The following is a 25,123-nucleotide window of genomic DNA, read 5'->3' on the forward strand; positions in this document are numbered from 1 at the left end:
ATGTCTGTAACTTCCACTGCAATTCCTGCATTGATTTTACATCAGAAGCTGGGGCCATGTCCTTGCCCAGGAGCTGGGTCTGGGGAGGCTGGTCCACTGGCTGCTCTGCCACGGTTCAAACTGACCTCCTCAATGCTACAGCATGTTAGATGTGTTAAAAATAGCCTATTTTTTCCCCTAGAAAAACTGGGACAAAGAAGCAAATTTCAGCAGCGTATGAGGTTAAAAAAAATCCAATTTGTGATTATCATCCATCAACAGTTGCAGTTCATTGAACCTACTGTGCAGAACCCAAGACATCTAAAAGCCATTAGGAAGCAGCAATTTCACAGATAAAAGAAATAAAAGAAGCTACAAACCTGCTAGAAGATTCCCCTTGTTCTTTTCTTCAGGTCAGGGAGTGGGAGGGAAAAACATACTTGTTATGCCGATAGTAATCACATTACTTAGTTACAAATGATGTTATATGTACGATAAACGTAAATGGGTATGTTAATTGGTGTACAACACACACATTACATCGCAACCACAAAAACATTCAAGCAAGACTCATAACTACAATGCTTCTGGAAAAGAAACTTTTCACGTTTTTTAACACATGCATAACATGCTTAGTACATACCACTGCAGACTGAGTTGGCAAAGCACTTAGGCAAAATGCATTGCAGACACATATATAACAGAAAGCTGTAGTTTCTTATTAGGTAAGTTATTTCTGGTAAATAAAAAGGTTCAATTTTAGGATAGCACAGCAATATGCTTATTTAAAATAAGAAGTAGATGCACTTTTGAGGCACAGTCATGTTTTAGAATATTTTATGTGGGATACAGCTTCATTATTTATGTAATTTTCTATCCATCCATTTATACTAATGTTGCTTTCAACCTGTTTGTATATGTAAAATATCAATACTTCATGTAACTTTTAATCTAAAAGCTCCTTTTATCGAGGAGCACTTTGGAATTACAGTTATGGTAATGGATTACTTACGGCTCTGTTCTTGTCAACTCTTTGAAATTCAAAGATCAGCTTTGGATACCCAGCCAAACTTCTTTTTGGCTGAGCTTTTTGGCACACAATTACCTTTTTACTGTCATATGGATGTTCGTCACCCAGCTTTGAGAGAAACCACTAATTCTCTTGCACTGTCTGCAATTAACAACAGTTAAGATGCTTATCAGAGCTTTCCCATAAGGCTCTTAGCACTCTCTTTTTGATCTTTATCAAGTGTCTTTTACTTCCTGATCTGTGCCCCGTATTGAATCAATCAACTTTCTGCCTTCTGCTAAACCTTTTACTGAATTACTGAAAAGTCTTGGGCTGCCAGTGCTCTGCGAATTCTCACCCAAACTAGGATATCAAATATTTCCTGTCTGCCAAACTGTGGCAACAGGTCTTTTGAGTCATCTTCCACTGTCTGTATGTATGATTGCATATATAGTTTGTCCTGAGGAAATACTGAATATATCAGAAGTCATGACAAAAAGGAGCAAATTCTCCAGTGCATTCACCTGCAAAATACCACAAGGCACTCTTTCTTTGGAAAGGTAGATCTGCAGCTGCAGCCTTATCCACAGGCACAGGCGTAAACGTACCACTGAACCAAAGAACAAGCTCTGCATTAAACTTAATATTTTTCTCCTTAAGGATAATTTGGAACAAGGTGAATCATTAACTGTGATGCATGAGTGGGTTGTTGGGAAACTGTTTCTAATGCCTGTGCATTTCTAAGATAAATAGCAATGATTTGTATTTCTTCCTGGGCTCCTACATGATATTGATCTGACTTATTAGTTGAAATTTTTAATGAGAAGACTTGAGAGGACTTAAGACAACAAGCCAAGACGAAACAGACAAATACTAGCTCTCTATAAGCTTGAGCAAACATCAAAGACAGCAACAGCTGCCATATTTGTACCTACTTTGTAGGGCTGCAGGTATGCAAGGCCTTCAAATGAGGCTTCCAGGTAGCAATAGAAACCGATTTCTCATCAGCAGCATAACTACGCCATACACACTACGTGCAGGATATATGGTAAAAAAAGAAAAAACAAGGCAAGAGGGAGTAGGGGATGAAACAAAAAATTGAAAAGCAGATTAGTAACCAATACAAGTCGTATCTTTCTCTTATCATTCATAGCACTGATACATGCCTGAGGGGAGGAAGAATACTTTCATAATATCGCCAGGTGGCTGCCACGTTTGTTCGGCTGGCGTCGGTAGAATAAAACCGCCAGGAAGCCTGGTGTGGGGAAACAATAGAAAAGCACAAAGGAACCAAGAAAATGAAGTGACAATGCCACCACACTGACTATAGAGTGAGGGGATTTTGCTCAGACCAGGATGGGCTCGGTTAGGCTGATTCAGGAAATACCAGTACAAACCTATGAAAAATTTGTGAATCCCAGTACACCTTATGCACTAAGATAGGAGTTACTGGCTCCATGAAAGCACCAGAAGATATTCAGCACATAAAAGTGTAGAAAAGCATTGCAGTGATTTATTTGTGACAGGTCTATAGAGGACACCCACACAAACTTGCAGTTTGACGTAAAGAAATTGTCATAATACATTCTGGAAATCATAATGAAAACCAGACAAAAAGCACTTAGAAGAAAAAGAGAAGCATTTTCTGTGGTTTGAAACACTGTTAAATGTTTAAAAACAGAAAATTAATAATTTCAAAGGTGAGCGGCCAAAGCATAGAATTGAAAATGTATCCATTGTTTAGATTTATAGTGCATGTAGATAGTAAGACAAGCCTTGGTACTACAAGCTGGGACATGTTCCCTGATGTCAGCATAACTATATTAATTTGTACTAGCTGAGCATCTGTGCTTCCTGTATATTGTCAACCATTAAATGTCATCTAGGTACTCTTGTATGGAATCTAATACCCTGTGTTTTCCTACTGTGTATCTCCCAGAAACATATCCAGTCTTCATTAACAGATGGAGAACCTGTTACTCACTTTGAAAATTGCTTCATTGGTTGATCATTCTTGTTGTCAAAATTTTCTGCATTATTTTTAATTTGAAACTCTTTGGTTTTGGCTTATAGCCAGAGTTACTTGTTATGTTTCTGTTTGCTACATTAAATGGTCCAGTAGGTTCCAAGACTTCCTCTCTGAGCTTCTGTGTTCAAATAATTCTCACACTAAATATTTCTTATAAGCTAAAGAAATTGAGAAAAGTATATCCATATGAAACATTTTACTTTTCTACAGCTATCTTTAGGCCAGGTAAAGGCTCTAACAAACAGTCTATCTGATGAGTTTGCATAGATTAATTCTACAGCATAACTGGTTAGAAAATAGACGTTACGCTGATAAGCTAGAGACAATTAAAAAAACCCTGGGCACTGTTACAGTACCCAATGATATGCCGTTCAGACACATCCTGCATTTATGAACATGAAATTTTCTCCAGTCCTTGACCCATTTTTTCAAATGTTTTATTTGCTTTCTCCAATATTCCCGTCTCACTTACAAACTGTAGATACTGAGCTGATATGTAGCATATCAGTATAAGCACCAGCTACACTACTACCACTACACAGTGGTAGTATCAGTCTTCTCCTTGTCATGTGTATGGTTGTATATCTAAGGACTTCAATAAAACCAGGTGTAGTGGCATACTGGGAACTTGTATGAAGCTCTTGACCCTTCTTTCCCAGTCTTCTCATTTTTCATGCTTCATCAAACCCTTTTCCAATTCACTAATACTGGGATAGAGGCATCTTGTAATAATCTGGATTCAGTTTCTAGATCAAGTTTTGTATTTGTTGTATTAAAACATTAGGCAGCAATCCTTTCACCCCAAAAGTCACCCAGATCATCCATGGTTTTATTCCCATGTGCCTGTTCTCATATTTCTTATTCTGCCAGATCTTGTGCCTTCAGCAAGTATCTCTATCAGCAATTTTATATTAATTTCTGAATCACTGAAAGTGTTGAACCTCTAAATGAACATGTAAATGCTGAACAGCCTTCATCATGGGATCAACAAGACAACAAATGTCTTCCTTTCACACTTCCTTTTGCCCACTGAGAGTCACTCTCCAAAATCTAGGCAGCTAGCTACTCTTAACCTATTTAGCATGCTGACTTACCAATATTTTGGTTGAGCTGTCAAAAAATAATAAGAGCTATATCCAAAACCTAAATCTATTATGTGTTTCCTCTGGCAACCAAACTTGGAAGAAGTAGATTAGAATATATGTGTTAGAAAATATGACAAACTGTCATTCCAAACTAGACACAAAAGGAGTGGAGTTATTGTTGTTAATTATTCTAACAAATATTTAATATGAAATATTTAAGATTTAATAAAAATTGAACTGCAATAATGAAAAACAGAATGTTTCAAAACAGTCTGACATCTATCTGTACTTAGCATGGAACTCTAGCATATTCATGCTCAGATTCTTTATTTGGATTTATTATTTAAAAAATAAAACCCAGCATACATGGTACACATAGAACACTTGGCATCCCAGGAAAATAAACTAGGACTCTAGGAGAATATTTTCCATCTTTTTTTTCAGTGTATCAAGTAGAGTAAAGCTTGGTGCAAAATGATTCTTTAGAATATTTTCTCGGTTTTGACTAAGACTGAAAGTTCAGGAAAAAGCCAATGCAAAACAGCAGCCTGTGACAAAACATGCTACTTTTTCACGTCAGAACAACTTCATATAATTTCAGACATTTTGAAATTGTTAGTACCTACATTTCCAGCTTTTGAATTGACTAATAATGAAAACAATTCTCTGGGCAGGACACTTTTAATCTTCAAGTTTATCACTCACTGAAATACTCTAAACCCTGTAGTAGATGAAAAGTAGCTTAATATTGGCAAGAGTGCTGGGCTGTCAGTTGGGTTGTCTAGGGATCAGTTTTCTTTTTCCAAATAGCTTTCTGACTGCAGGCATGAATTTGGCATCCTCGCCTCTGTTTCTTTAACATGGATAGAAGAACAAAAACTACACACAGAAATGCTATGTATAGTTTTTCTTGATGATCTTAAAGGTCTTTTCCAACCTAAATGAATCTGTGATTCTGTACAGAATTATTGCAACACATAGCAGTCACTGAACGCAGCTATTTCATGAAACTAGCCAATCTGTTAAATATTATTTCTACAAACTGAAATAATAAGACTTGTTCAAAATGTACTTTAAGTCATCTGTGATTATCTTTTTGGTGATTTCATATTTACCTGAATTAGACTTGCAGCTGGATTCCTTCTTTTCTCGAAGTGTTTCTGACGATGCTGTTCCTGCACTTTCAGTGCAAATCCTGAACCAAGGATGCCCTGCAATATAATTTTATCAATGTGTAGGTAGTCTTTGAACAAATATACATCATCAATTACAAAGATTTTGTGAAGAGGTTACACCATATGGTTGCTTCAGATAACATATTTATGACCAGTATATGACAGCAGAAGGCACAGAAGTAATTCCCCTTTTCCTGGTGAAGCAGGAGATTCCTTACATAACATCTGTGGTGCTACCAATGACCACCCTTCCCACCCATCGCCTGGGTTTGTGCTGCACTACATTCCTGCAACTACCAAGACCAAAGAGGCCAAAGAGATAGATAAATATTTATGAAATCAAGTAGGGATATTCAGAAGATCTTGATGAGGAAATGACCAGCTGACAGATATGCCAGATATACATGGACATCAAAGTGCACATCTGCAGTACATATTATACCTTTTGATTTTAGAAAAGTTAGAAAATGCATCTCTTCTTGATCTTTCCCATTAAATAATATCCATTGCTCATTCTAGAGGCTATGAAAAAGCTAATTATGAAACCTCCCCTTTTAGCCTTTTACCTTTGAGTAAGATAAATTTGATTCTAACTGAATAGATCCAAGAACTGAGGATGCTTTCCTTCTTGACTTGCAAGGAATGTAATACTTTTGCTGGACATGTCTGCATTATAAGGAAGAATATTTCCACTTGATTCTTAGGATAAAATACTATAAGAAGTGCAAAAGTTTCCCACATCCCTCTTGTTTTACAGACAGATTCAGCACAGAAGTATTTATGAGGAAAAACTAGTATCTGTACATAGATATGACATGAGGAACAAAAGTTGTGGCATCTTTAATATGTGAGGGTATTAATCTTTTCATTGTAGTGCTGCTAAGACTAGCTTTCTTGTTAGTGGTGACTAGGTGACAAAAGAAATTAATTACAGTAGATGTCAATGAACGTCAAGGATTCACAAACAGGTAATGGGTTATAATTATAATGCCTTATAGTATGTCAAAAATACTGAAATACTCCTTGTAGCTAGAGTAAGAAATAAATGCAGTGCACCAGATGATTTAATGCTGTTGACAAATGCTGATTTTTAATCTTGGTTTATCTATATGGCTGAAAACAAATGAAGTATTATAACATCCATGTTTTATTATGATCTATAGGTAAAGTATATGAATATTAAAATATCAAAAGACATTGCACAGGAGACAATGCAAGAAATACAAATGCCACTTCTCATTTCATGTTTATTCAAAACTAATTAAAAAAAAAGAAATTGACTTACAAAAATGAGTTTATTTCTGAAGCTACACTATATTTTAGTCATTAAATAATTCCCATTTCCATTAGTCTCTTAAATATTGATAGAAACAGCAAAAATAAACTGCAATATTTATTTACAATTTTTCACAGAAAATAATTTGCATTCAAAAACATTAACTATTAGTTGATTTAAGGCCTTCTACTACTCTCTGTTGGTAGCTTGAACATAATCATACAAAAAAGGCTATTAGAAATACCTAATTTTTTTCACTATAATCTAAGTCAAAAAAACATAAAATGTGCTTTTATTTTTGTTTGGAAAAATTTGAAAGAAAACCAGTAATACATAAGTTGCAAAACAAAAGGAAGGTTTTTCAACTTTACACAATAGTATGTAACCTAATTTAGGGTTATTTCCCAGTTCTGTCCATGCCAGACAAACTTCTCAAAACTAAAGCAAGGACATCAAACCTTTTCTTTGGATTTTGGATAGCACTTCACTAGTGTTGCAGAGCAAAAAACCTTAAACAGTTGTGCTGTTATGTACATGTAGACAGCTTCCTTCAGCTTTTTGTATCATGAAAGTGGCAAGACTTATGGGAGTTTCTATTATTTTTTATTAATTTTGTAGGCATACTCACAGCAGGTAGTGCAAAGAAAGAAATGCCAAGTAGAGCAAATCCTGCAGAAAGCAACCTTCCAAGCCAAGTAAGAGGAGTTTTGTCTCCATAGCCAATGGTTGTCAATGTGATCTAAAAAGAAATGAATGAGCAACGTGGTTTACCAGAAGTCAATGACAGATTAGTTGCAGATTATTTACATTGCATGAAGCACATTCCCACTAATTAATCCAAGACATCTGAGACATATAACTGTTTCTAAAAAAATGAACATAAATATACTAACATTGACACTTTCCTGTGAAAATGTAATACTGTTGATGACTAAATAAAACTGAGATAAATAATAAATGTGAGAAAAACACCTAAATAAATGATAAGTTTAAAAATAATGAAAAACTATCTTGATCTCAAATTTGAGGCAAATGGTAAGAAATTATATAAATTGGGCAGAAAAAAAGTGTTATTTTCCATAGGTGTGAAGGTGTTTCATCTATTTTCTGCAGGAAAATATAACTGTATGTCATATGTATCTAACTAAAGGAATATAAGTTACACAGAGATAAAACTGAAAAAATATAGGAGGGAAAAAATGCTTAAAGATGATATAAGGTCAGATTAATTGCAAGAAGCAGTTGGATTTTCTGCAAACCCATCAGTACAATTTGAAGCGAATTATCTTCTGAAGCACAAAAAAGACTAATCAAAAGCTGGGAGGAACTTTAAGTGAAGTTTCTGGTCCTTTCCCTTCCTCCTGACAGGCTCAGATACACCTACATCACTCCTGTTGTGACGATCCAGAGGTTACCATGGAGCAGCAGATGCAGAGGTACCTCGGGCTGTTGGACCATGTTAGCTCAGACCTACCTCAGACAGGTCAGAAAGAAAAGGGAGGCAGGTTTGAGTGCAGGTGGGAGGGCTGATTGACCACTGGCCATGGGCAGTGCCGTCACTGAGATACTGGTGCGTGGTTGGGGTTCACTGAGAGCATCTTGAAGGCAAAAGATGAGTCTGAAGGCTTTCCCTGAGCCAAGGAATTGCCCTCCATGCTATTTGCCACACCAGTGCCATATGTGGGGACAGGACTGGCAGAAGAGGTGTGTGTGTGTGCTTTCCCAGAGCTCAGACCCATGCAGCTGCCTGGTGCAGGCGGCTGGAGGAGGTGTGGAGAGCAGAGGATTCCCAAGGGCTGGCTGGGAGGCTGCGGGGCGCGTGCTCAGGCAATGGCACACGATGTTAAAGGACAAAGATAGACAACAGTAGGCTGAATGCCAGGGACTCTGGGCCTGTTATTAGGGAGAGCATGTGCATGGAGAATTATTTTACATCGTGTACCAAATGTGGGCAAGTTCAGGCTTAGCAAATATTCTGGCAGCAACAGATTCTTCAGGAAATTGCCTTCTAGAGACATTATTTTGCTTCCAGCTTCCTCAAAGTTCATTCCTAGGCAAGGCGGCCAAAACAATTCTATTTAATGTCAGGGTCACCACGGGACAAAAGAAGGAAAGTCTTTTGGAAGTAATTAGATTTCAACTATTTAGGACTCTGTAGATAGTAAACAGTGCTTTTAATTGCTCCCATTGTTGGGAACAAGCTGTGAGTGTAATTTACTCTGAGAAAGCCACAGAGACTAAGAAAGAGAGATGAATTCAGGCTGCAGCTGAAATTTCAAGTGGTTATCAAGTCTCAAGTTTTGTAACACTAGCCTGGTCACAGACACACCACCTTGCATGCCTATCAGGTCTCACTCTTCCTTACTCCTCTTCCCTTCCCTGCCCTATCTCCTCTTCTGAGCCTTTTCTGGACTCTTTGGAAAGCCAGTGCCACCCAGGAAGGGACAGAAAATGATCCACGTTTCTGTGGGGTTTGTTTCTGCTGCGTTGTGTCAGCTCACAGATGTGCCAAAGAGCTCCAGAGCCTGCACAAGGCAGCGACAGACTGAGATGGAGTAAGAAGGAGGAATAAACATGAAGATGCAACTCTCTCTTTTCTGGCAGAGATGAGCTGGTGCAGCCATGGTCTTGGCCTGGCAGAGGGGATTGATTTGTTTGCTGAAGAAGACAATCACAGCTCTTCACATCAGAGGGCAACTGCAGAACAGTTTGAGGCTATTAAGAGCCCAAGAGGAATGAAACGCTTGAACAAATGAATCCCTGAATAAAAGTTCCTCAAAATTTGTTTCCAGGCCAATTATTGCAAAGCAGTTTGGAGTTCTGGAATGAGCCCACTTTCTTGGCTTCCATCCAGCTTTCTATCTCTGCCAGTCGCTGGAAAGTACAGAGATATCTCCTGTCTGGGCTGATGAGAGGGAAACAGAACCAAGTGTCATCTGCATATTAATGATATTGCCACCGAACTGTATTCCAAAGAAGCCAGAGATAAACTTGAACCTTTGGGACCTGACATCTGAGAGCAATCCAAAACCAGGAGCAGTCACACAGAGAGTATCTCTGGAATTTCTCCAAAGAAAATAACAAGACCCTATTAAAGCCTTTGTCTCAATTCTTCTAGGTACTAAGGACTTAATGGTATCAGTCTGTGATTAAGAATATCAGTGGCTTCTTGCTCATTTTGAGCTGTTTTATCTCAGGATGGTCTTTACAGGGGTGTATAGGTGTCAGCACCATGCTGTACTGTCTTAGTCAACACTGAGCAAAGGGGCTTGATCTTTTTATACCACTCAAGTAAGAAAATATTTTTCTGGACAACTTCAGGGTCAAGTTTGGGACTAATCCACTGCATCTTTGTAAGTACTGCTAGTGAACGACTAAATCATTGGCCAGGCCCTGACTGGCATAATGCTGAGATTAAATTAACTGAGCAGAGTGTGAAAAACAACTGGATGTGAGAACATGACAATATAAGAAATTTCTAGACGTCACTGATAATCGTGTGAGAAGCAGACAGAAGTTACAGCTAGCATTGTATGGGTAAGAGAGAAGTGACCAAAGTTCAAAGGTAACTCATCCTATCCTAAAATGTAGGACTTGGGCTTGTCTGAAAAAAAAAGTCTAGTACCACTAGAGACATACTAGGGTGTCTGAAGAGGGACCACCCACAGGAGAGGCAGCAGAGTGTCCAACAGATCTTTGATGGTACTGTATGCGTGTGTTGAGCAGCTGGGCTAAATGAGCTAACTGAATCCTGTCTTTTACACCAGATGCAAACCACTCCATTTTGGTTACTTCTATAAATGAGGGGTCTGGACAGAGTAGCCAAAGTAGGCAGTGTCATCTGGCCAGGCTCAAAACTCACAATGATGATAGAACATCTATTATCTCATTGCTGGAGCTAATAAATATGCTAATATAAATGAGGTAATATAATAATGAATGTGATGACATAACTTAGATGACTTCAGTTAGATGAGATAGGACCCTAATATTTCTTTCTGATGTAATTTTATGTTCTCCTAGCAGTACTTACCTTTTGAATCTTTACCTGACATCACTTAAATGAAAAAAATGTAGTTTGCTCATGCTATCATTACATTAAATGGGAAAAAATTCGTCAATGTTAACCAATTTGAGCTAGTCATTGTGACAATGTAATTGATTGTAATATGTTTTGTTCACTAACAGGTCACTGTGGAGTGCCAGAGCCATTCTGTTTCCAACTGTAACTATTGGTTACTACTAGAAAATAAAGACTTATTAAGGGATAGAAACTTCAGCTGCATTACATTTGCAGCTAAAGCTAATTAAAGTACAAACTAAATGTCACTGTACATATCCACAGTTCTAGTTAACATCAGTATATCTCAGAAAACCATGCATGGCTTGGTTTTGAAATGCTTAGGCTTTTTAATTGACCTTTTGTTCCCATATAGTTTTATTATTTTCTTCTCTATGATGAATTAATTTATCTTCTCTACCAAAGCAAATTCTGAACTTGAGCTCTTCATATAACACTCACCATTGTGTGCTGATCTGTTGGGCAACACTATGGAGACCCCAGCCACAAGAATATTCACAGTAGTAATATTAACATGATGATTCAATAGCAGGTTGCACAGTACAGCATGAAATTTCAAATACAGTGGAGTATTCATATGTAAATTTTGATGCCATATCCCATATCCTGCCTTTTATTTCTGTATATAAATATGGGGTTCAGAAATGGAGTCAGTCAAATAACCATAGCAGTCCTCAAATAATCTGAATTAATGGATGGGTTAATTGTGGCATACTAGTGCTGGTCCTGTAAGGAGAAGTGTAAGTGCCTCAAAAAGATTGAATTTAGGGTGACTATTTGTGCCTGACTTCGGTGCAGCCTTTTCTTTCTTGTACCTCTGCCATGTCAAAATTTAGTTTGGTAGATAGTCTGTGGTTTAAGTCAGAACAACTTTTGCAAATAAACAAACCAATGAGATTAAGCACTGATTTCCCTTAACATGTCATACAGTCCGTCCTTTTCAAAAACCAGCATGTGGGTTAATCTGGCAGTAAAAACAACCATGACTAAGAAGCACATTATGCATTTCCCACATACTGTTTTACATTTTGTAAAAAAAAAAAAAAAAATACTATTATTAAAATGGAAAAGATAACAGGTAAGGGGGAACACTGATCTCCTGTAACTTTTTGTACTTGCTTAAGTGCATTAAAAACTTAAACGTATTCATGTCATACACTGGGGAAAGAAGAAAATATATAGAAATATACAATATATATTGTTTTCGGGTTTTAAAATAAAATTTGTTTTCCTACTGAAATCAAGACAAGATTCCTGATTTTCTCAGTGGCACTACTTATATAACCTCTGAGTCATGCACTTTCTCTTCATAGTGTACAAAATATTTTAACCACCACTTTATACCATGATTATTTCCTAGCAGGGTTTTTCCTTAAAAAATAGCAGTCAGCAGGTAGTGGGGAAGCAAATTCTAAAATAAAGGTCCTTTTGCTGCTGCTAGAGCTGCTCAGGGAGAAGGATGTTGATCTAGTGTGAGCCTCAGTCAGATGCCAGAATGGAACTCTGAGTTTGCTGGAACTTTCTCATTCCATGTGCATACATTTCCCCATTCCAGCTGGCAGGTGGGTCCAATCCTCTGCTCAGCCCAGACTCCCTGCCTGTGCAGTGCTAAGGGATGCAGGGCCTTGCAGAGAGGTAGAGACTGTTTCCTGGGAAATCAAACATCTGAAAAGATCCAAGAACATGCATAGCCACAAGAGAGTGTCTTGCAGGACCACGTAAAGGGGCAATGGTGTTTTCAGACTGACAGAGCTGGGGTACCCATCACTGAGGACACCAGCATCCAATGCCAGATGCTTCACAACCATGTCAATACAGAAAGGTTAGAAAGCTTTAAGGCAAACCCAGAATTCAGCTTTTGAAGAAATGGGAAACAAAATAAACTACATTGGTGCAACCGAATGCAAAACCTTCTCTCATTACATTAGCCAATATAATTTTTTTATGTGTGTTTGTACTACAGGATAAAATGTATATTTTATCAGTGATATGCCTTGATGCTCTAAAGCAACAAGTTTCATCAAAATATATTTCTGAATATTTGCAAATGTAAACATAATACTTACAAAGTCTGGCTTTTCCAAGTTCCCAATTTTGTGCAGTGATAACATAGAAATATAGTCTCTAGGGAAAACATGCAACAAATTACTCTGCCTTAGATGAACAAATTCCAGATACACTAACTACCCCTAATAATAGTGAGTGACCTTGACCTTAGCTCAAAATGCAGACAAAACCTCTTACAAATATTTTCAATAATTTATTATATTCTGGAAAGGGCTTTTGCATAGTTCCTGTGTGTATGCTCTGAGTCTGCAGATATTACTAAATCTAGATGAAATCCTGTCAGCAAAAGGTCTGAGGTGAGAAAGCTTCATTTTTGCATCCCTCTGATAAGGAAAGGTGGCAGAGGCTGGCTCAGGTCTCACACTTATTCCGAGGAGACTAATGAGTCCTCAATGTTATTGTCAGCATTAATGATCTGCCAGATATCATTTCACTACTCAGACACTGTCAGAGCACACTGCGTGTGTTCTATTGCATCAGAAGGAAAAGAAAAGCAGTTTTATACTGCCTGACAATAACTGCTTTAGGCTTTGTTGTAGGGGCAGAATTCTTAAGCTGCCTAAGTAACTCACACAGTGAAGTCTGGATCACTACAGGACATTTTTAAGCAAGAACCTCTACACATCATGCCATTAAAAAATAAATCAGAATTGAAACCTAGCCTTTTGTTGTCCATTGAAAGCCTAGTTTCTTTAACCATATTAATATAATCCTCCTTCAGAAAAGCAGCCAGGCATGTACTTAGATCCCACAGATTTCAACAAAGTGAAAAACAATTGATTTGATAGTTAACCATGATCTCAAGTAAATTTGGGCTTTTATACCTGTAAGAAATAACACTGCTGAACCAGACCTGACATATTTATTCTTGGTCTTTTTACTCAATGTACAGGGGAAGGAGAAACAACATTTTTTTAAGGACGCTGATGATACTCTCATGCCAAAGTTGATGTAAGACCTTTTTCCCTTCTTTTTTCATGACACCTTTTCCTCTTCCTGCACTGCCACTTACACCCCTCTGGTTTGTATCAAAACAGCTCTTTGTGGTCCATTTTACAAACTATATTACTTAAAGGCTATGGGTTAAAGAGTACAATGTGTTCTTCTCATGAAGGTTTAGTGGCCTGTTTGCAGCAGAAACACAAACAGCTGTTCTGCAGGATGGACTGAAATAATCTGTTGGTGTGCAAATGTACAGCTGAAGGGTGAAGCTTCTCAAACCAGTTTTTTGTCAGTGAAAACAATTCACTGAACAGCACACTAGGTTAAAATCCTCAGCAGGTGAAATTCCAAGCACTTTAGCCTACTGGTTAAAGAGTCCATGCTATTTTTCTGTACTTACTGTGCCCCACCAGAGAGCATCTGCGTACGTGGAGAATTCAGTATTTGCATCTTTTTCCACCAAATAAACCAGGAAAGATGAAAAGATGAGTACTAAAAATCCTATGTACCAGGCTGTGATTAATTCCTAGATAAAAGAGAGCAGAGATCAATTCCCATTTTATAAACTGAATAGAATGATATTTCAAGAAGACATAACGAAAATATCTATATACATGTTTTTTGGCATTTGTGCAGTTATAAATCAAGTGCTTCCCCATGGATGCAAATTTTCTCTGAAAGTGGACAAGATCTACTTTTATGGTCTGATGCTTCAGCAATGCCCACAACATATAACAAATTACAGCTGCACATCAAGGACAACATTTTCCAGATCTCTAAAAAGAATTAGCATTAAACATGGCCTGGTATATCTGTGTTAGTTCATATTGCAATTAATGTTGCTTTGGAAAATTTTGGGTATTCTGCTCAAAACTGATAAATTCTTATTTCCTTGGTCTCTTGAATCACATCAAGTGAAGATATCAACCAGACAAAATTAGTGTCTAGATTACATACCTTGCTATGTGCATAAACTACAGAACCTAATAATTTCCAAGTGCCTCCTCTTCGGTCCATGCGCACCATACGAAGGATCTGTAGGAAACGAAGACTTCTCAGTGCTGATGTTGCAAAAATGTTACCTTGAGTTTTTGCAGAAACAACTGCTATTGAAGCGATGAGAACAATGATGTCTGAAAGAAATACATTACAGAAAGCATTAATGTCCAAGTATCAGTAAATAATGCATAAATTTATGTGAGCTGAATGAGAAGAACAAAAGAGAGATTCCTATAGTGGGTGGGAATCCAAGACAGAGATTCCTTTTTGAGACAGGGATGTGAGATCAGGGCTGGTGTCAAAAACTACCTCAGGAGTCTTCAGGATGAAAAGTGAGGGTAGTAATTTTCAAAGCATATGGATAAAAAGAGCAGTGTTGAAGAAACCTCATGTAGGAGTTTGAAACCTGATGTTGCAAACTGTACAAATCAGTAGATGGATTAGAACCTTTCCCCTTTATCTATCTTTCCATAACAACTTTTCTGTGCATGGACTAAAAAGAAAACTAAGGTAAAAAAAAAAAATAGGGCAGGCCTAGAGGTGAGAGTCCGGTAGATTTGGACTTACAAGCACAGTGCTAATTTCCTGTGAGAACAGATACTGTGTGTTTGAAGAATGTAGTTTCTGGACACAACTCCACTGATGTACCATTTCCTGGAAGGGAGGAAACATTCCTTCATCTGGAAGCCTGGAAAGTTAGTTTAAGCTCAGCAAGTGTTAGGATTTATTTCTTCAGGTCACAGATGCAAAGTGTGACAGCGAATTTGGTGTGCACAAACTGATCAGCCAGCTGTCCTTAGAGCCAGAACAGCATTTAAGGGGAGAGGAGGAGAAGCAGCAGAGTGATGGCACACGGATGCTGTGAGAAGGCATAGTGCTCTTTTACAACGATTGGGGTAGACATGCTGTTATGCACGGAGTAGAAAAGCACAGAACAAGCTCTCTTTTCCTCACCTCATGATTAATTCCCTGGCAAAGTTGAAAAGTTTAAAAAGCCCTTGTAAGAAATATCTGATTTTAATCTTAGGGTTTTGTACTGTTTGTATGTTTTTCTGCAAGGATAATCTAAATCCATGTTTGTTGGTGAATAATTGAAAGCAAGTTCTTGTTGATATGAGTTTTACTTCTTTTGTGTTGGGTAGAAACACACATTTTGTCCCTAGCTCAGCTCCTACAAGAATGACCCAGAAAGTGAAGCCCCCCATCTCCATAGGAAAGCAGTGAGAGATGCTGACTGTGCCTACATGCATGTTTCCTTAGCCTGCTGCAGGTCAGCAGGAAATAGCCTTTGTTCATTCTGCTCAGCCACCAAAGGAAGATGAGGTCTGAATACCCCTCCTTGCCTAAAAACATACTGGGTTTCTCTGAATTCACCCATGGATGCCTCCTCTTAAGATTCCAAGGGTGCAGACAACCTGTTTCTGTGGTTTAAAGATTGTCCTGCTAAATTGTGGAAACTTTTGTCATAAGAGGCTTGAAATCTACATAGGTTTAAGGCCAGCTGGAGAAGATTTAATCCTGGGCTAATTAATACCAAAAGCCCACTTCTGGCTCAGCAAGTCTTGAAGTAGCAGGATGTTTGGGGCTGAGAAGCTCTTGTAGAGAAATATCAGAGTGTTTGCCCTGCTTGTGCCATCCTCCCTGGCTGTTCACTGCTGGCTGGTGTCACTGTTTGACACTGTCCTAGGCTGACCCTCTGCCCGTCTTAATGCTTTGACATTTTAAAATGCCTTTGGCCACTACATATGTGGATCATAGGTAGCTACTACATAACTGGCTACCAAAAATGCTGGATTTGCTTCTAAATCTAGCAAGTTCAGCAATCAAGAAAAGCTAGAAGTGGACAAGGTATCTTTGCTATGTACAAATCTCAAGTTCACAACAACCAGATGCAGAAGGTCTGGGTGAGAATGCAGAAGTAGGAAAACTAACAAGGAAAAGTTAAGAACATCACAAATTCTAATGGAGATCAGAAAAATAGATGGAATTGGACTGAGCTCCATGGGAAAATATTTATATTTAGGTGTCTACATGTGAAGCAGGTGTTTAAATTCCCCAAGCAGTACAAGGTAATCACGTCAACTGAGAGAGGTGCAGCTAATCCTCAGGAAGGCTTCTGCTGGCTACTCAGCTACCCCACACTCTGGGCTCAGCACAAGAAAGGCTTAATTCAGCTGCCCAAATTTATTTGTCAAGTGCCATTTGAGATGCCCTAAGGTATCTGAGATATCCCTTAGATCTGGTAGCTATGCTCTTGGACCAGGAAAAGCTGTACTCTTCAGGAGAAGTGACTGGGGAGCAGGGAATATCGTGTAACCGGAGACAGGCACCTCTCTGTACTCTGCTGAACTAAACCCTAGATCTTGATTGACTATACTGCTAGCATAGACATTTAGCACCCATGTACCACCTAAAGAAAACTTCTTTCTATATTTAGTTGTGTTTATTTGGATCCAAGGCTAACATAGAAGGTGCTGGAATGTCTTGAGCAATATGGACTGTACTGAAGAAGCAGTGTCCCTGGTGACTAACATGGTGGCAGGGTGATCTTGTCCCAGTGACTCTGAGCAGAGTAGCAGTGGAACAGACATTTTTATTTAGTGGTGACTGGCTAGCAGCAAGTTAGAGATCATTAGAAGAGCAGTGTATGCCCCTGAAAATCATTCTTAGAACTTAAAAAAGAATAAGGTCACCCAAATACTGGGAATGATGCATTTGGTCCAGAAATTGTTCAAATGCTTACCAGGGGTTTTGGTCACCCTCCACCACTTCTAATAGGACACTTTTAAAAAATTCAGTGACTTGCTCCTGCCCTTATTCCTACTTATTGCAGTTATTAAATTAATTCAGCCTTGCCAGCAGAGCACAGCCTCTGCCCTGCACTGCTGGGAGCCCTCTGCCCCACTGAGGGTCTCTGTTCCCCGCTAAACACGAGAGACAAAGACGCCAACAGTAGCATAGTTCTCTTTTCCATTTTTAAAAGCATTGGTCCAAAGGAGTTATCTACTTGTGTATGCCCTTCTATCTCGAGGGAAGGGATGAGGTTCTCCCTAAAGGGAAGAAAGGTGGAGGGAAAGGGGAGCAAAAAATGCACTGGAACCTGTTTGAAAAACAGCTGAAGGGAAGAGAATCTTCCTAGGCTGGTGGTATTTCTTACATCTTCTCTGTTCTTCACACCCACAACTCCCACCAAAACTCCCTCCTTAACTCCTCAACTGGAAATAGGGAAAGAAAGAATGTGTCCATTGCTTAAGGCAGCCCTTCCTGTCTGTGTTTCCCTAGGAGGTAGGGAAGGCAGGCAGGCACATTATTTCGCTATAGTTCAACTTGTTAGGAACAGGTGTAGGATAAATAAAAATAAACTCTTCTTGGAATGAAAGCAGAGTCCTAAGAAAAGTTTGCAATGGTTGAAAGTCACTTTGAGTATGCTAAAACTGCTTGATTTTCTTATTTAAACATACCCTGGAAAAAATGAAAAGTTCAGTGTATTGTGATTTTTCTCTGTGCAATACTTTTATACAATATGCTTCAGGTGGCATTTGCCATCTTTTAAATCAAGAGAGAAAAATATTATTCTGAACTTCCTTTCATATTCCATGTGAATATAGCTAAAGTCTCCGTGGTATTTCAAGAAGGTTTTCCCAGACTTGTATCACATTTTCTTCTTTATCTTTTAGTAGCAAGAGTAGGAAAACAGTAGAATTAAATAGCAAAATTTCAATTAATTTAATGGGCTCTCAATTTTCACTCTATCTTTCTGTAAAGCACCAGAAAAGATTCAGATATGAGATTGAGTAATGGGCAGTATAATTCCAAACTTCTCTACGTACGTTTACTCCTTTGTTTATTTTTTCCCTTGAGCGAATATCTTATGTATGATCTTCCAAAACGTTAAGCCTCTTTTGAACCATAATGATGATTTTATTCACCCTTTAGAAATATGTCTCAGATTTTTAGCCTTGCAGGTAGCATTCTCCCTCGTTAACTCTAGTCTGATATTTCAAATCCTCTCAGCAGCTTTTGCACTGTTCACTTCTGAACATTTAATTTCAAATTAAATTTCAAACAAGTAATTCTTCTACTTCAGACATTTCAACTAGTACCACTCACAAAACCCCGAGATGATACTAAAGTTTTGTGCTTATTACCTGAAAAGAGATTATTTTTTTGACAAGCATCCTGTTAACAACAGGACCCCTTCATGAAAAATTAAAAAAAAAGACCCCAGAACTCATGTGTGTAACAGATTACACTTGTTTATTGTCCAATGTCACTAAAACAGTAACACATGAAACAAGTAACTGAAGGCCAGTAATGCAACTACCTGAAACTTAAATAACTCGCACAAGATGTGCCAGTCCAAGTTCCCCACCTCACAGAGGAAGGTCACTGCTGGGCTGCCTTAGGCTGCTCAAGTTTGGTCAGAAACTCTGGAATGCTTGTGTTACCGATGGAGGTGTGGTTGGCATTCCTAAGGTATCAGCATTTCCGATGGCAACTGAGAGATTAATAATCTGACTGAGAGACTAATGATGGTAGAAAAGAAGGCATCGTAAATCATCACAAGGGACTGTTTTAATGAATTCTCCAATGCAACTTTCCTAGCATGAGCTTCTTGGGTGTTGTGAGATTTTACAGCATTCACAGGTATCATGGGAATCTACCCAGTTCTCTAAGTAAAGGGGGAACACAAAAGCTCTTTGTGGATATTAGACCACATCCCAACATCCTGATGTACCATCAGGACGATCTCTAAAGTTACAGAAAGAATGCCAGGATGGTTTTTTACAGGAGCATGTAATGCTAGAACAAGGGGGAACGGCCTTAAACAGAAAGAGGGTTGGGAATGGATGCTCCTTTCCCAGATGTGTTCAAGGTCAGGTTGGATGGAGCTTTGAGAAGCCTCATCCAGTGGAAGTTGTCCCTGACCATATCAGGGGCTGGAATTAGATGTTTCTCCTTCCAACACAAACTATTCCGTGATTTTATGATTATTGGGAAATGTAATCAATGACAATCTCTCATCTGCTCAAAGCTAATGCACATGCTCAACTAATACACAAACCTGCATTATCTTTCTCTTTTTCATATTCTTCAAAGGAAGAATATATTTTTAGGAGCTTTGCCTGGTGCCTGCACTTAATACTAGTATGTTGAAACTTCCTTTCCCTCTAAATACAAATGATACTTTGAGACAATACAGGTTAAATGAATCTTGTGATTTTTGTTCTTTGATTTTGTCTCAATAGAAAAACAAATATTATTTAATAATTTTGGATCATCACTAGGTCATCAAAATAGTGTTTGCTATAAATTCACAGAAAATGCTCAGACTTCACACATTCTTATTAACGATAGGCAGGAAGCTTCAACGGCCATGAATTACTGTGCCTGCACCAGCTACAGAGCAATAAAGAGAGGTAACAAACTAGGGCGTGAGTAGGGCATACCTGCCCCCAAAACCACAGAATTAAGCAGAAAATCTCAAGAGGTTGGTTTGTCTAGTTTGCAGCTGTATTAACTCACAAAGGAAATTAACTGGGCAATTGCATGACCAAATCTAAGCTACCCTTAGGCTATCCTTCTAAGGTCTAATTTTGAGCTGGAGCTATTATCCATGACCGAAAGAAAAGGCACAGCTTGTAATGGTCTTTTCTGAATAGTTCTCAAGACAGTTCATTATCTTCAGTTCCAGAGTTACTTTTGAAAAAAACCCAGCACTATTCCATGGTGTTACAGAGACACTGAGCTCCACTAAGGGCACGAGACAGCTTTGGCATCAGCTCTGTCTGCTCACCATGGCACAGGTCATGCACGCCTATGGCAGCACAGTGAGCAATTATTCTCACTTGCTTAAGGAATTTAAATAGGTTTTAAATAAGATCTGCAACAATCACTACATAGAAACCCTTAACAGCTTTCTATTCTGAGTCACTAAGAGGTGGTAGTGGTGGTAAGGGAGGAATGACCAGCACTTTAGTTTTTCTAATATCTCTTTGGACATCAGTCCTTCCAGTCCTTATTGCTGTTCTCAGAACTCTCTTCAATTTGCCTTCAATAATTTCTACAGTTGGCTGGCCAGGGCCAAAGGATATAATCTAATGAATGTAGAAATGTACTTTGAATTTTAACCAGACACTACAGCACAAAGTCAACAAAACACATATTCCAGACCACTGTGTTTGAGCGCATCACACTATAGAAATATGATAACAAAAATATATTCAATGGGCTTTATCCTAAACTGATATACACTGGCAATTTAAAGCAGTTTAAGATAAAGCCTGATGACTGACACTGGGCTTAGGCCATACATCAGTACATGAAAATCAGATTGTTCTTTTTCAGATTCTTAAAAGAAAAGGTCTGTTTACACAAACTTGACTATTGGAGCAGCAGCCTTTTTGCACAGCCTAGTAACATATTGGGCATTGGTGTAGTTCATGCTTCTGTGGGCTAGCTAAAAAAACCCAAAAACCAAGAAGATGAAAAGAAAAAGGCATTCATTCATAGAGTTTAAGGCTTTGAATACCCTAACAGAGGGGTATTCAGCAAGGGATAGAATTGGGCCACTATTCCTTGAGGACTTGTTCAGAAGGCTCATAGGACAGAAAAGGTTATTTTGTAACTGGTTGGAAAACTGCTGTTATCTTGAAAAGGGGGATTAACCACTTCCCTCTACTGGTTCAGGAGTGCAAAGAATAAAAAACATGGATAGAACATGCTGCAACAGTTATATTGAAAAGAGGCAAATGTAATGTTTCTACCAGGTGGTAGCTCCTTTGCTCTGTGAATGTTCCCTTGGTGTAAAATCAGTGGGATATTTCACATAATTGTGAGAGAAAAATTTGGTCAAATATGGGCTGAACTTACAGGGACCTTGCCTAAGAATTCATTCCAGAAATCAAGAATTTTCGGTATCTTTACCTATAATTACATGTCTGAACAGAGAGATGAACAATATTACCATATTTAGAAAGATGATGTGTTTAGTAAATTAATCTCATTGGAAGAAGCAGAACTATTTATCAGCAAAGTAAAAGTCAGTATGTGCAAGATTGCCAAAATCTGAAAACTGGCTTTTTAGAGACTACTCTGGAGACATGCAGACTTTTGAGGTCACCTGAATTCACCCTCACATTATATTCTCAAACATTATTTTCTGCCTATAACATCCCCCCCTCCAAAAAGCAAATTAATAGTGCTCATATCACCTGAAGATCTCTAACATAATTTGGGAGAGGCAGGAAGTTGAGTTCTGTACCTCCCACAAGAAGCTGAGCAGACTTACATCAACAAGGCCTCCGTTTTGCAGAGAAAAAAATACCTGAACACCATCATCAACAACAAAAAACCCCCAAAGCAATATGAGATAATCTGACTTGTGCATATTCTAAAAACAGTGATGCTCAGGATCTTGGGTCCTGGCAAAGTCTGCTTTCAGCTCTGTCTGAATATAGCTTTTCTTTCTGGTCAGGGATCAGATCTCTGCTCAGATGCCAGGCAGGTTATGATTAATCGTCACCTACTAGTAAAAGTAATTGGCAGGATATCTTCAGGAAATTCTTGGGATGGATGATGCTGTTTGATTTTTGCAGATGTTGTTGTCACTCCAGCCAAAAGGTCTTTGTGTTTTCAAATACGTAACACCATCTGGATGGATATCATCTTAATTGTCATTACAGGCAAAACCAGTTGGTGATTTTGCTTCCTTTTTAAATCTTTTTGCAGGATGCAAAACAATATGGCATTTTTAGAAGTAGGAAAGTGAGCTGGCTTTGCATATCAAGATAATTCACAGAGATAAACACAGGTGAGTGTGAAAATTGACTTTTATTGCTGTTGAAAAACAGGAAGATAGTACTGTACAGTAGTGGCACATACAAGAGAAAGAAGTTCTACAAAAATATCTAATACTGTCTAAACACTGAAGTGGAATTAAAAAAAATCCAGAGGTTAGTACTTCTTCTCTACTGATTTTTTTTTTCCTAAAGTGAAAAACGGCTAAATTAGTCACTGCCTTCCATTTTAAGGAGTCCACTAAAACTGATACATGTATAGAAACCTGGATTTTTCTTATCATCAGCTAAGCAATACCTGGTGAAGAAATCAAATAGATGAATCACCTTGAACCCTTCTTTCCCTTTATAATTTTCATTTGCAGTACACTGGAATAATCAGCTAAGCAAACTATTTTAATGTGAAATGAAAGTAACCTCCTGGAGATACAGACAACCTCTTTCTGGAATAAATGTTGTTTTTATATAACTGAAGTGGGTCTACTTAGAAAAACAGCTCATCAATATGTAAAGCTATTTTTTCTGGCAAAGAGAGAACTGGAAACAAGTCAAAGACGCTTATCAGGAAAGCTAATCAAATATAACAAAAGTTAACTTGGTACTCCAAGCAATTTCTGAACCAGAAAGAAAAGGAATATTTGTAATAAGGCAATACTGGATATTTCTTTTAGATGTGAAAACTAAATATTCCCTTTTTAAATTGTGGACTAATGAAGATGAGTATGAGTTTTCTATTGTAATTTTAAAATTTTTTATAATGAATTCCTTATTCCATGCCCAATAATGGATCAACCAGTGCTACTCACTATGGTGTCAGTGTATTAAAAGTATATATACCTTGCTCTTGTGTAAAAGAAGCATATTGTCAGATGATGATTGCAAATACATCCAAACAATGTCATTTTTCCTACTGCTGTAGACAGCCAAAATATTTCCCTATGGTCTGAGAACCACAGTAGCACAACAAGTACTGAATTTTAATCTATAGCTATGGTTGCCATATTTTATTTAGTCTGGATGAGAATAACATTAATGGGAACATTTCACCTGTCTTTTTACTGTTCACAATTATTGTTCATGGCCCTGTTGAGTACACAATCTTTCTATGGACTGAATAAATCCTTAGCAAACATCTTCATGTTATTAACAGCTGGTTCAATAAATCTTAAAAATCTAAGGGCTTCCTTCAAGCTAAGATTAAGTTCAATTGCAAGCCTTTTATGGATTTATTTTATTTTAACCTTTTCCAATAATTGATCATTAACATAATTAATATGTACCTGCCAGAAGAAATAAAGCACTATTTATTCAGTACAAGTTTTATTTGGCTTTAAGACAGGCTGACAGAAACATTTAAAACTGTGTATTTGATCTAGTGTTCACCAACCCAATTTTTGTTCAGCTAAAGAAACAAACTGCAAGTAACACATGCAGATTCTTCCCATAAATCTTCACTTATTCTGTCCGTTAATAGTTTTGTGCCTTGAAAGCCCTGGAAAACAAGGTTTGTTAGTCACTTTACTATGTCTGCATGTTGCTGGATGACAGCAGGCCTTAGTGAAAAAGGCTATTGCAGTGGAGAGAAAAACAGCTGAAAATTTCTGGAGGGAAAGGCAACAGGATGGATAGCCAGACACACATGCCCCTGAGGAGTAAAGACACTCATTACATCAGGCTGTAAGCAAACCACAAAGTAATCGTCAAGAAAAAAACAGAATAGCTACAGCATGGCAAGACTTGTGTACAGAGAAAGGGCTGAATAATTTAGGAGTGGTTAGTCAGAAGACAAATATGAGACGGCAGATAGAGGTATGCAAACTAGTGGAAGATAAGAAGGGCTGTTGGATGCCTCCTATTTACCCTTTCTTAGAAAAGTGAGATCAAAAGACAATTTAAATTTGATAAAAAAGTACAAAATGTAATTGACTTGTAAAGTTGATTGCTCTGAGTTACAAAGGAACAATAACCAGGGAAAATTAAAGACAAATTTGGATGTTTTCCCCTGAATTGCTGAAATTAATTTTTTCAAGGGATCCAAATTCTTGTGTGAGTCAGCCACTGATTACTCCATGTGTGATTGGCTATTTTGGGCTACAGGTATTAACACCACCATTAGGGGTCTCTGGCAGTAGGCAGCAAGTGGAAAGACCATCCAGGACTCCTGTGTGATCCAGCCCTGCAGGAAAGCACTGCTGTGTCTGTGCTGGATCCATGCAGCCACGAAGGGAGGAATCTACAGGCAGGAATGTACACTTTCATGGCCTTTTCATCATACTCAGCCTTGGGCAGGGGCAGGTGGGCAGGGGTCTGGAAATGTTCATCTAACACGTTCCCAGATTGTGGATAGAGTGAAGGTGATACAGTGGCATGGGAGTGGAAAATGTGGGAACAAAAGAACCCATGGTGTGGTAGGTGAAAGTAGATGGGCAGAAACAGCAAATAAAGATGCTGAAATGAGAAGTGAGAGAAAAACATGCCTCTGACAAGAGGAAAAGCCTGTTTGTAGGTGGAGAGGAAAGAGACAGTATTAAAAATCTGCTCTCAAATTCACAGGGTGGTGGGGAAACAGAAAGTATCCAGTATCTAGCTGAGTTATCTAATGCAAATACTGAAGGCAGCAACATGGGTCCCTCAGTGCTGCTGAAAGAGTTCCTACATTCAGTTTTCTAAGCCTCCCTTCAG

General features: G+C 38.2%; 1 protein-coding gene across 1 annotated transcript in view; it reads right to left on the bottom strand.

The window, feature by feature from the left end:
• KCNQ5 (potassium voltage-gated channel subfamily Q member 5) overlaps positions 1 to 25,123 on the bottom strand; it is a 278,870-nt gene that overhangs the window by 35,925 nt on the left and 217,822 nt on the right. The window contains exons 4-9 of the mRNA XM_033055747.1: positions 14,601 to 14,776; positions 14,044 to 14,169; positions 7,182 to 7,292; positions 5,218 to 5,313; positions 1,924 to 2,018; positions 360 to 386 (exon numbers count right to left, since the gene is read on the bottom strand). Of these exons, the coding sequence (XP_032911638.1) occupies positions 360 to 386; positions 1,924 to 2,018; positions 5,218 to 5,313; positions 7,182 to 7,292; positions 14,044 to 14,169; positions 14,601 to 14,776 (631 nt within the window). The remainder of the gene's footprint in view (positions 1 to 359; positions 387 to 1,923; positions 2,019 to 5,217; positions 5,314 to 7,181; positions 7,293 to 14,043; positions 14,170 to 14,600; positions 14,777 to 25,123) is intronic.

This window comes from Catharus ustulatus, chromosome 3 (genome assembly GCF_009819885.2).
Source record: "Catharus ustulatus isolate bCatUst1 chromosome 3, bCatUst1.pri.v2, whole genome shotgun sequence".
NCBI lineage: Eukaryota > Metazoa > Chordata > Aves > Passeriformes > Turdidae > Catharus > Catharus ustulatus.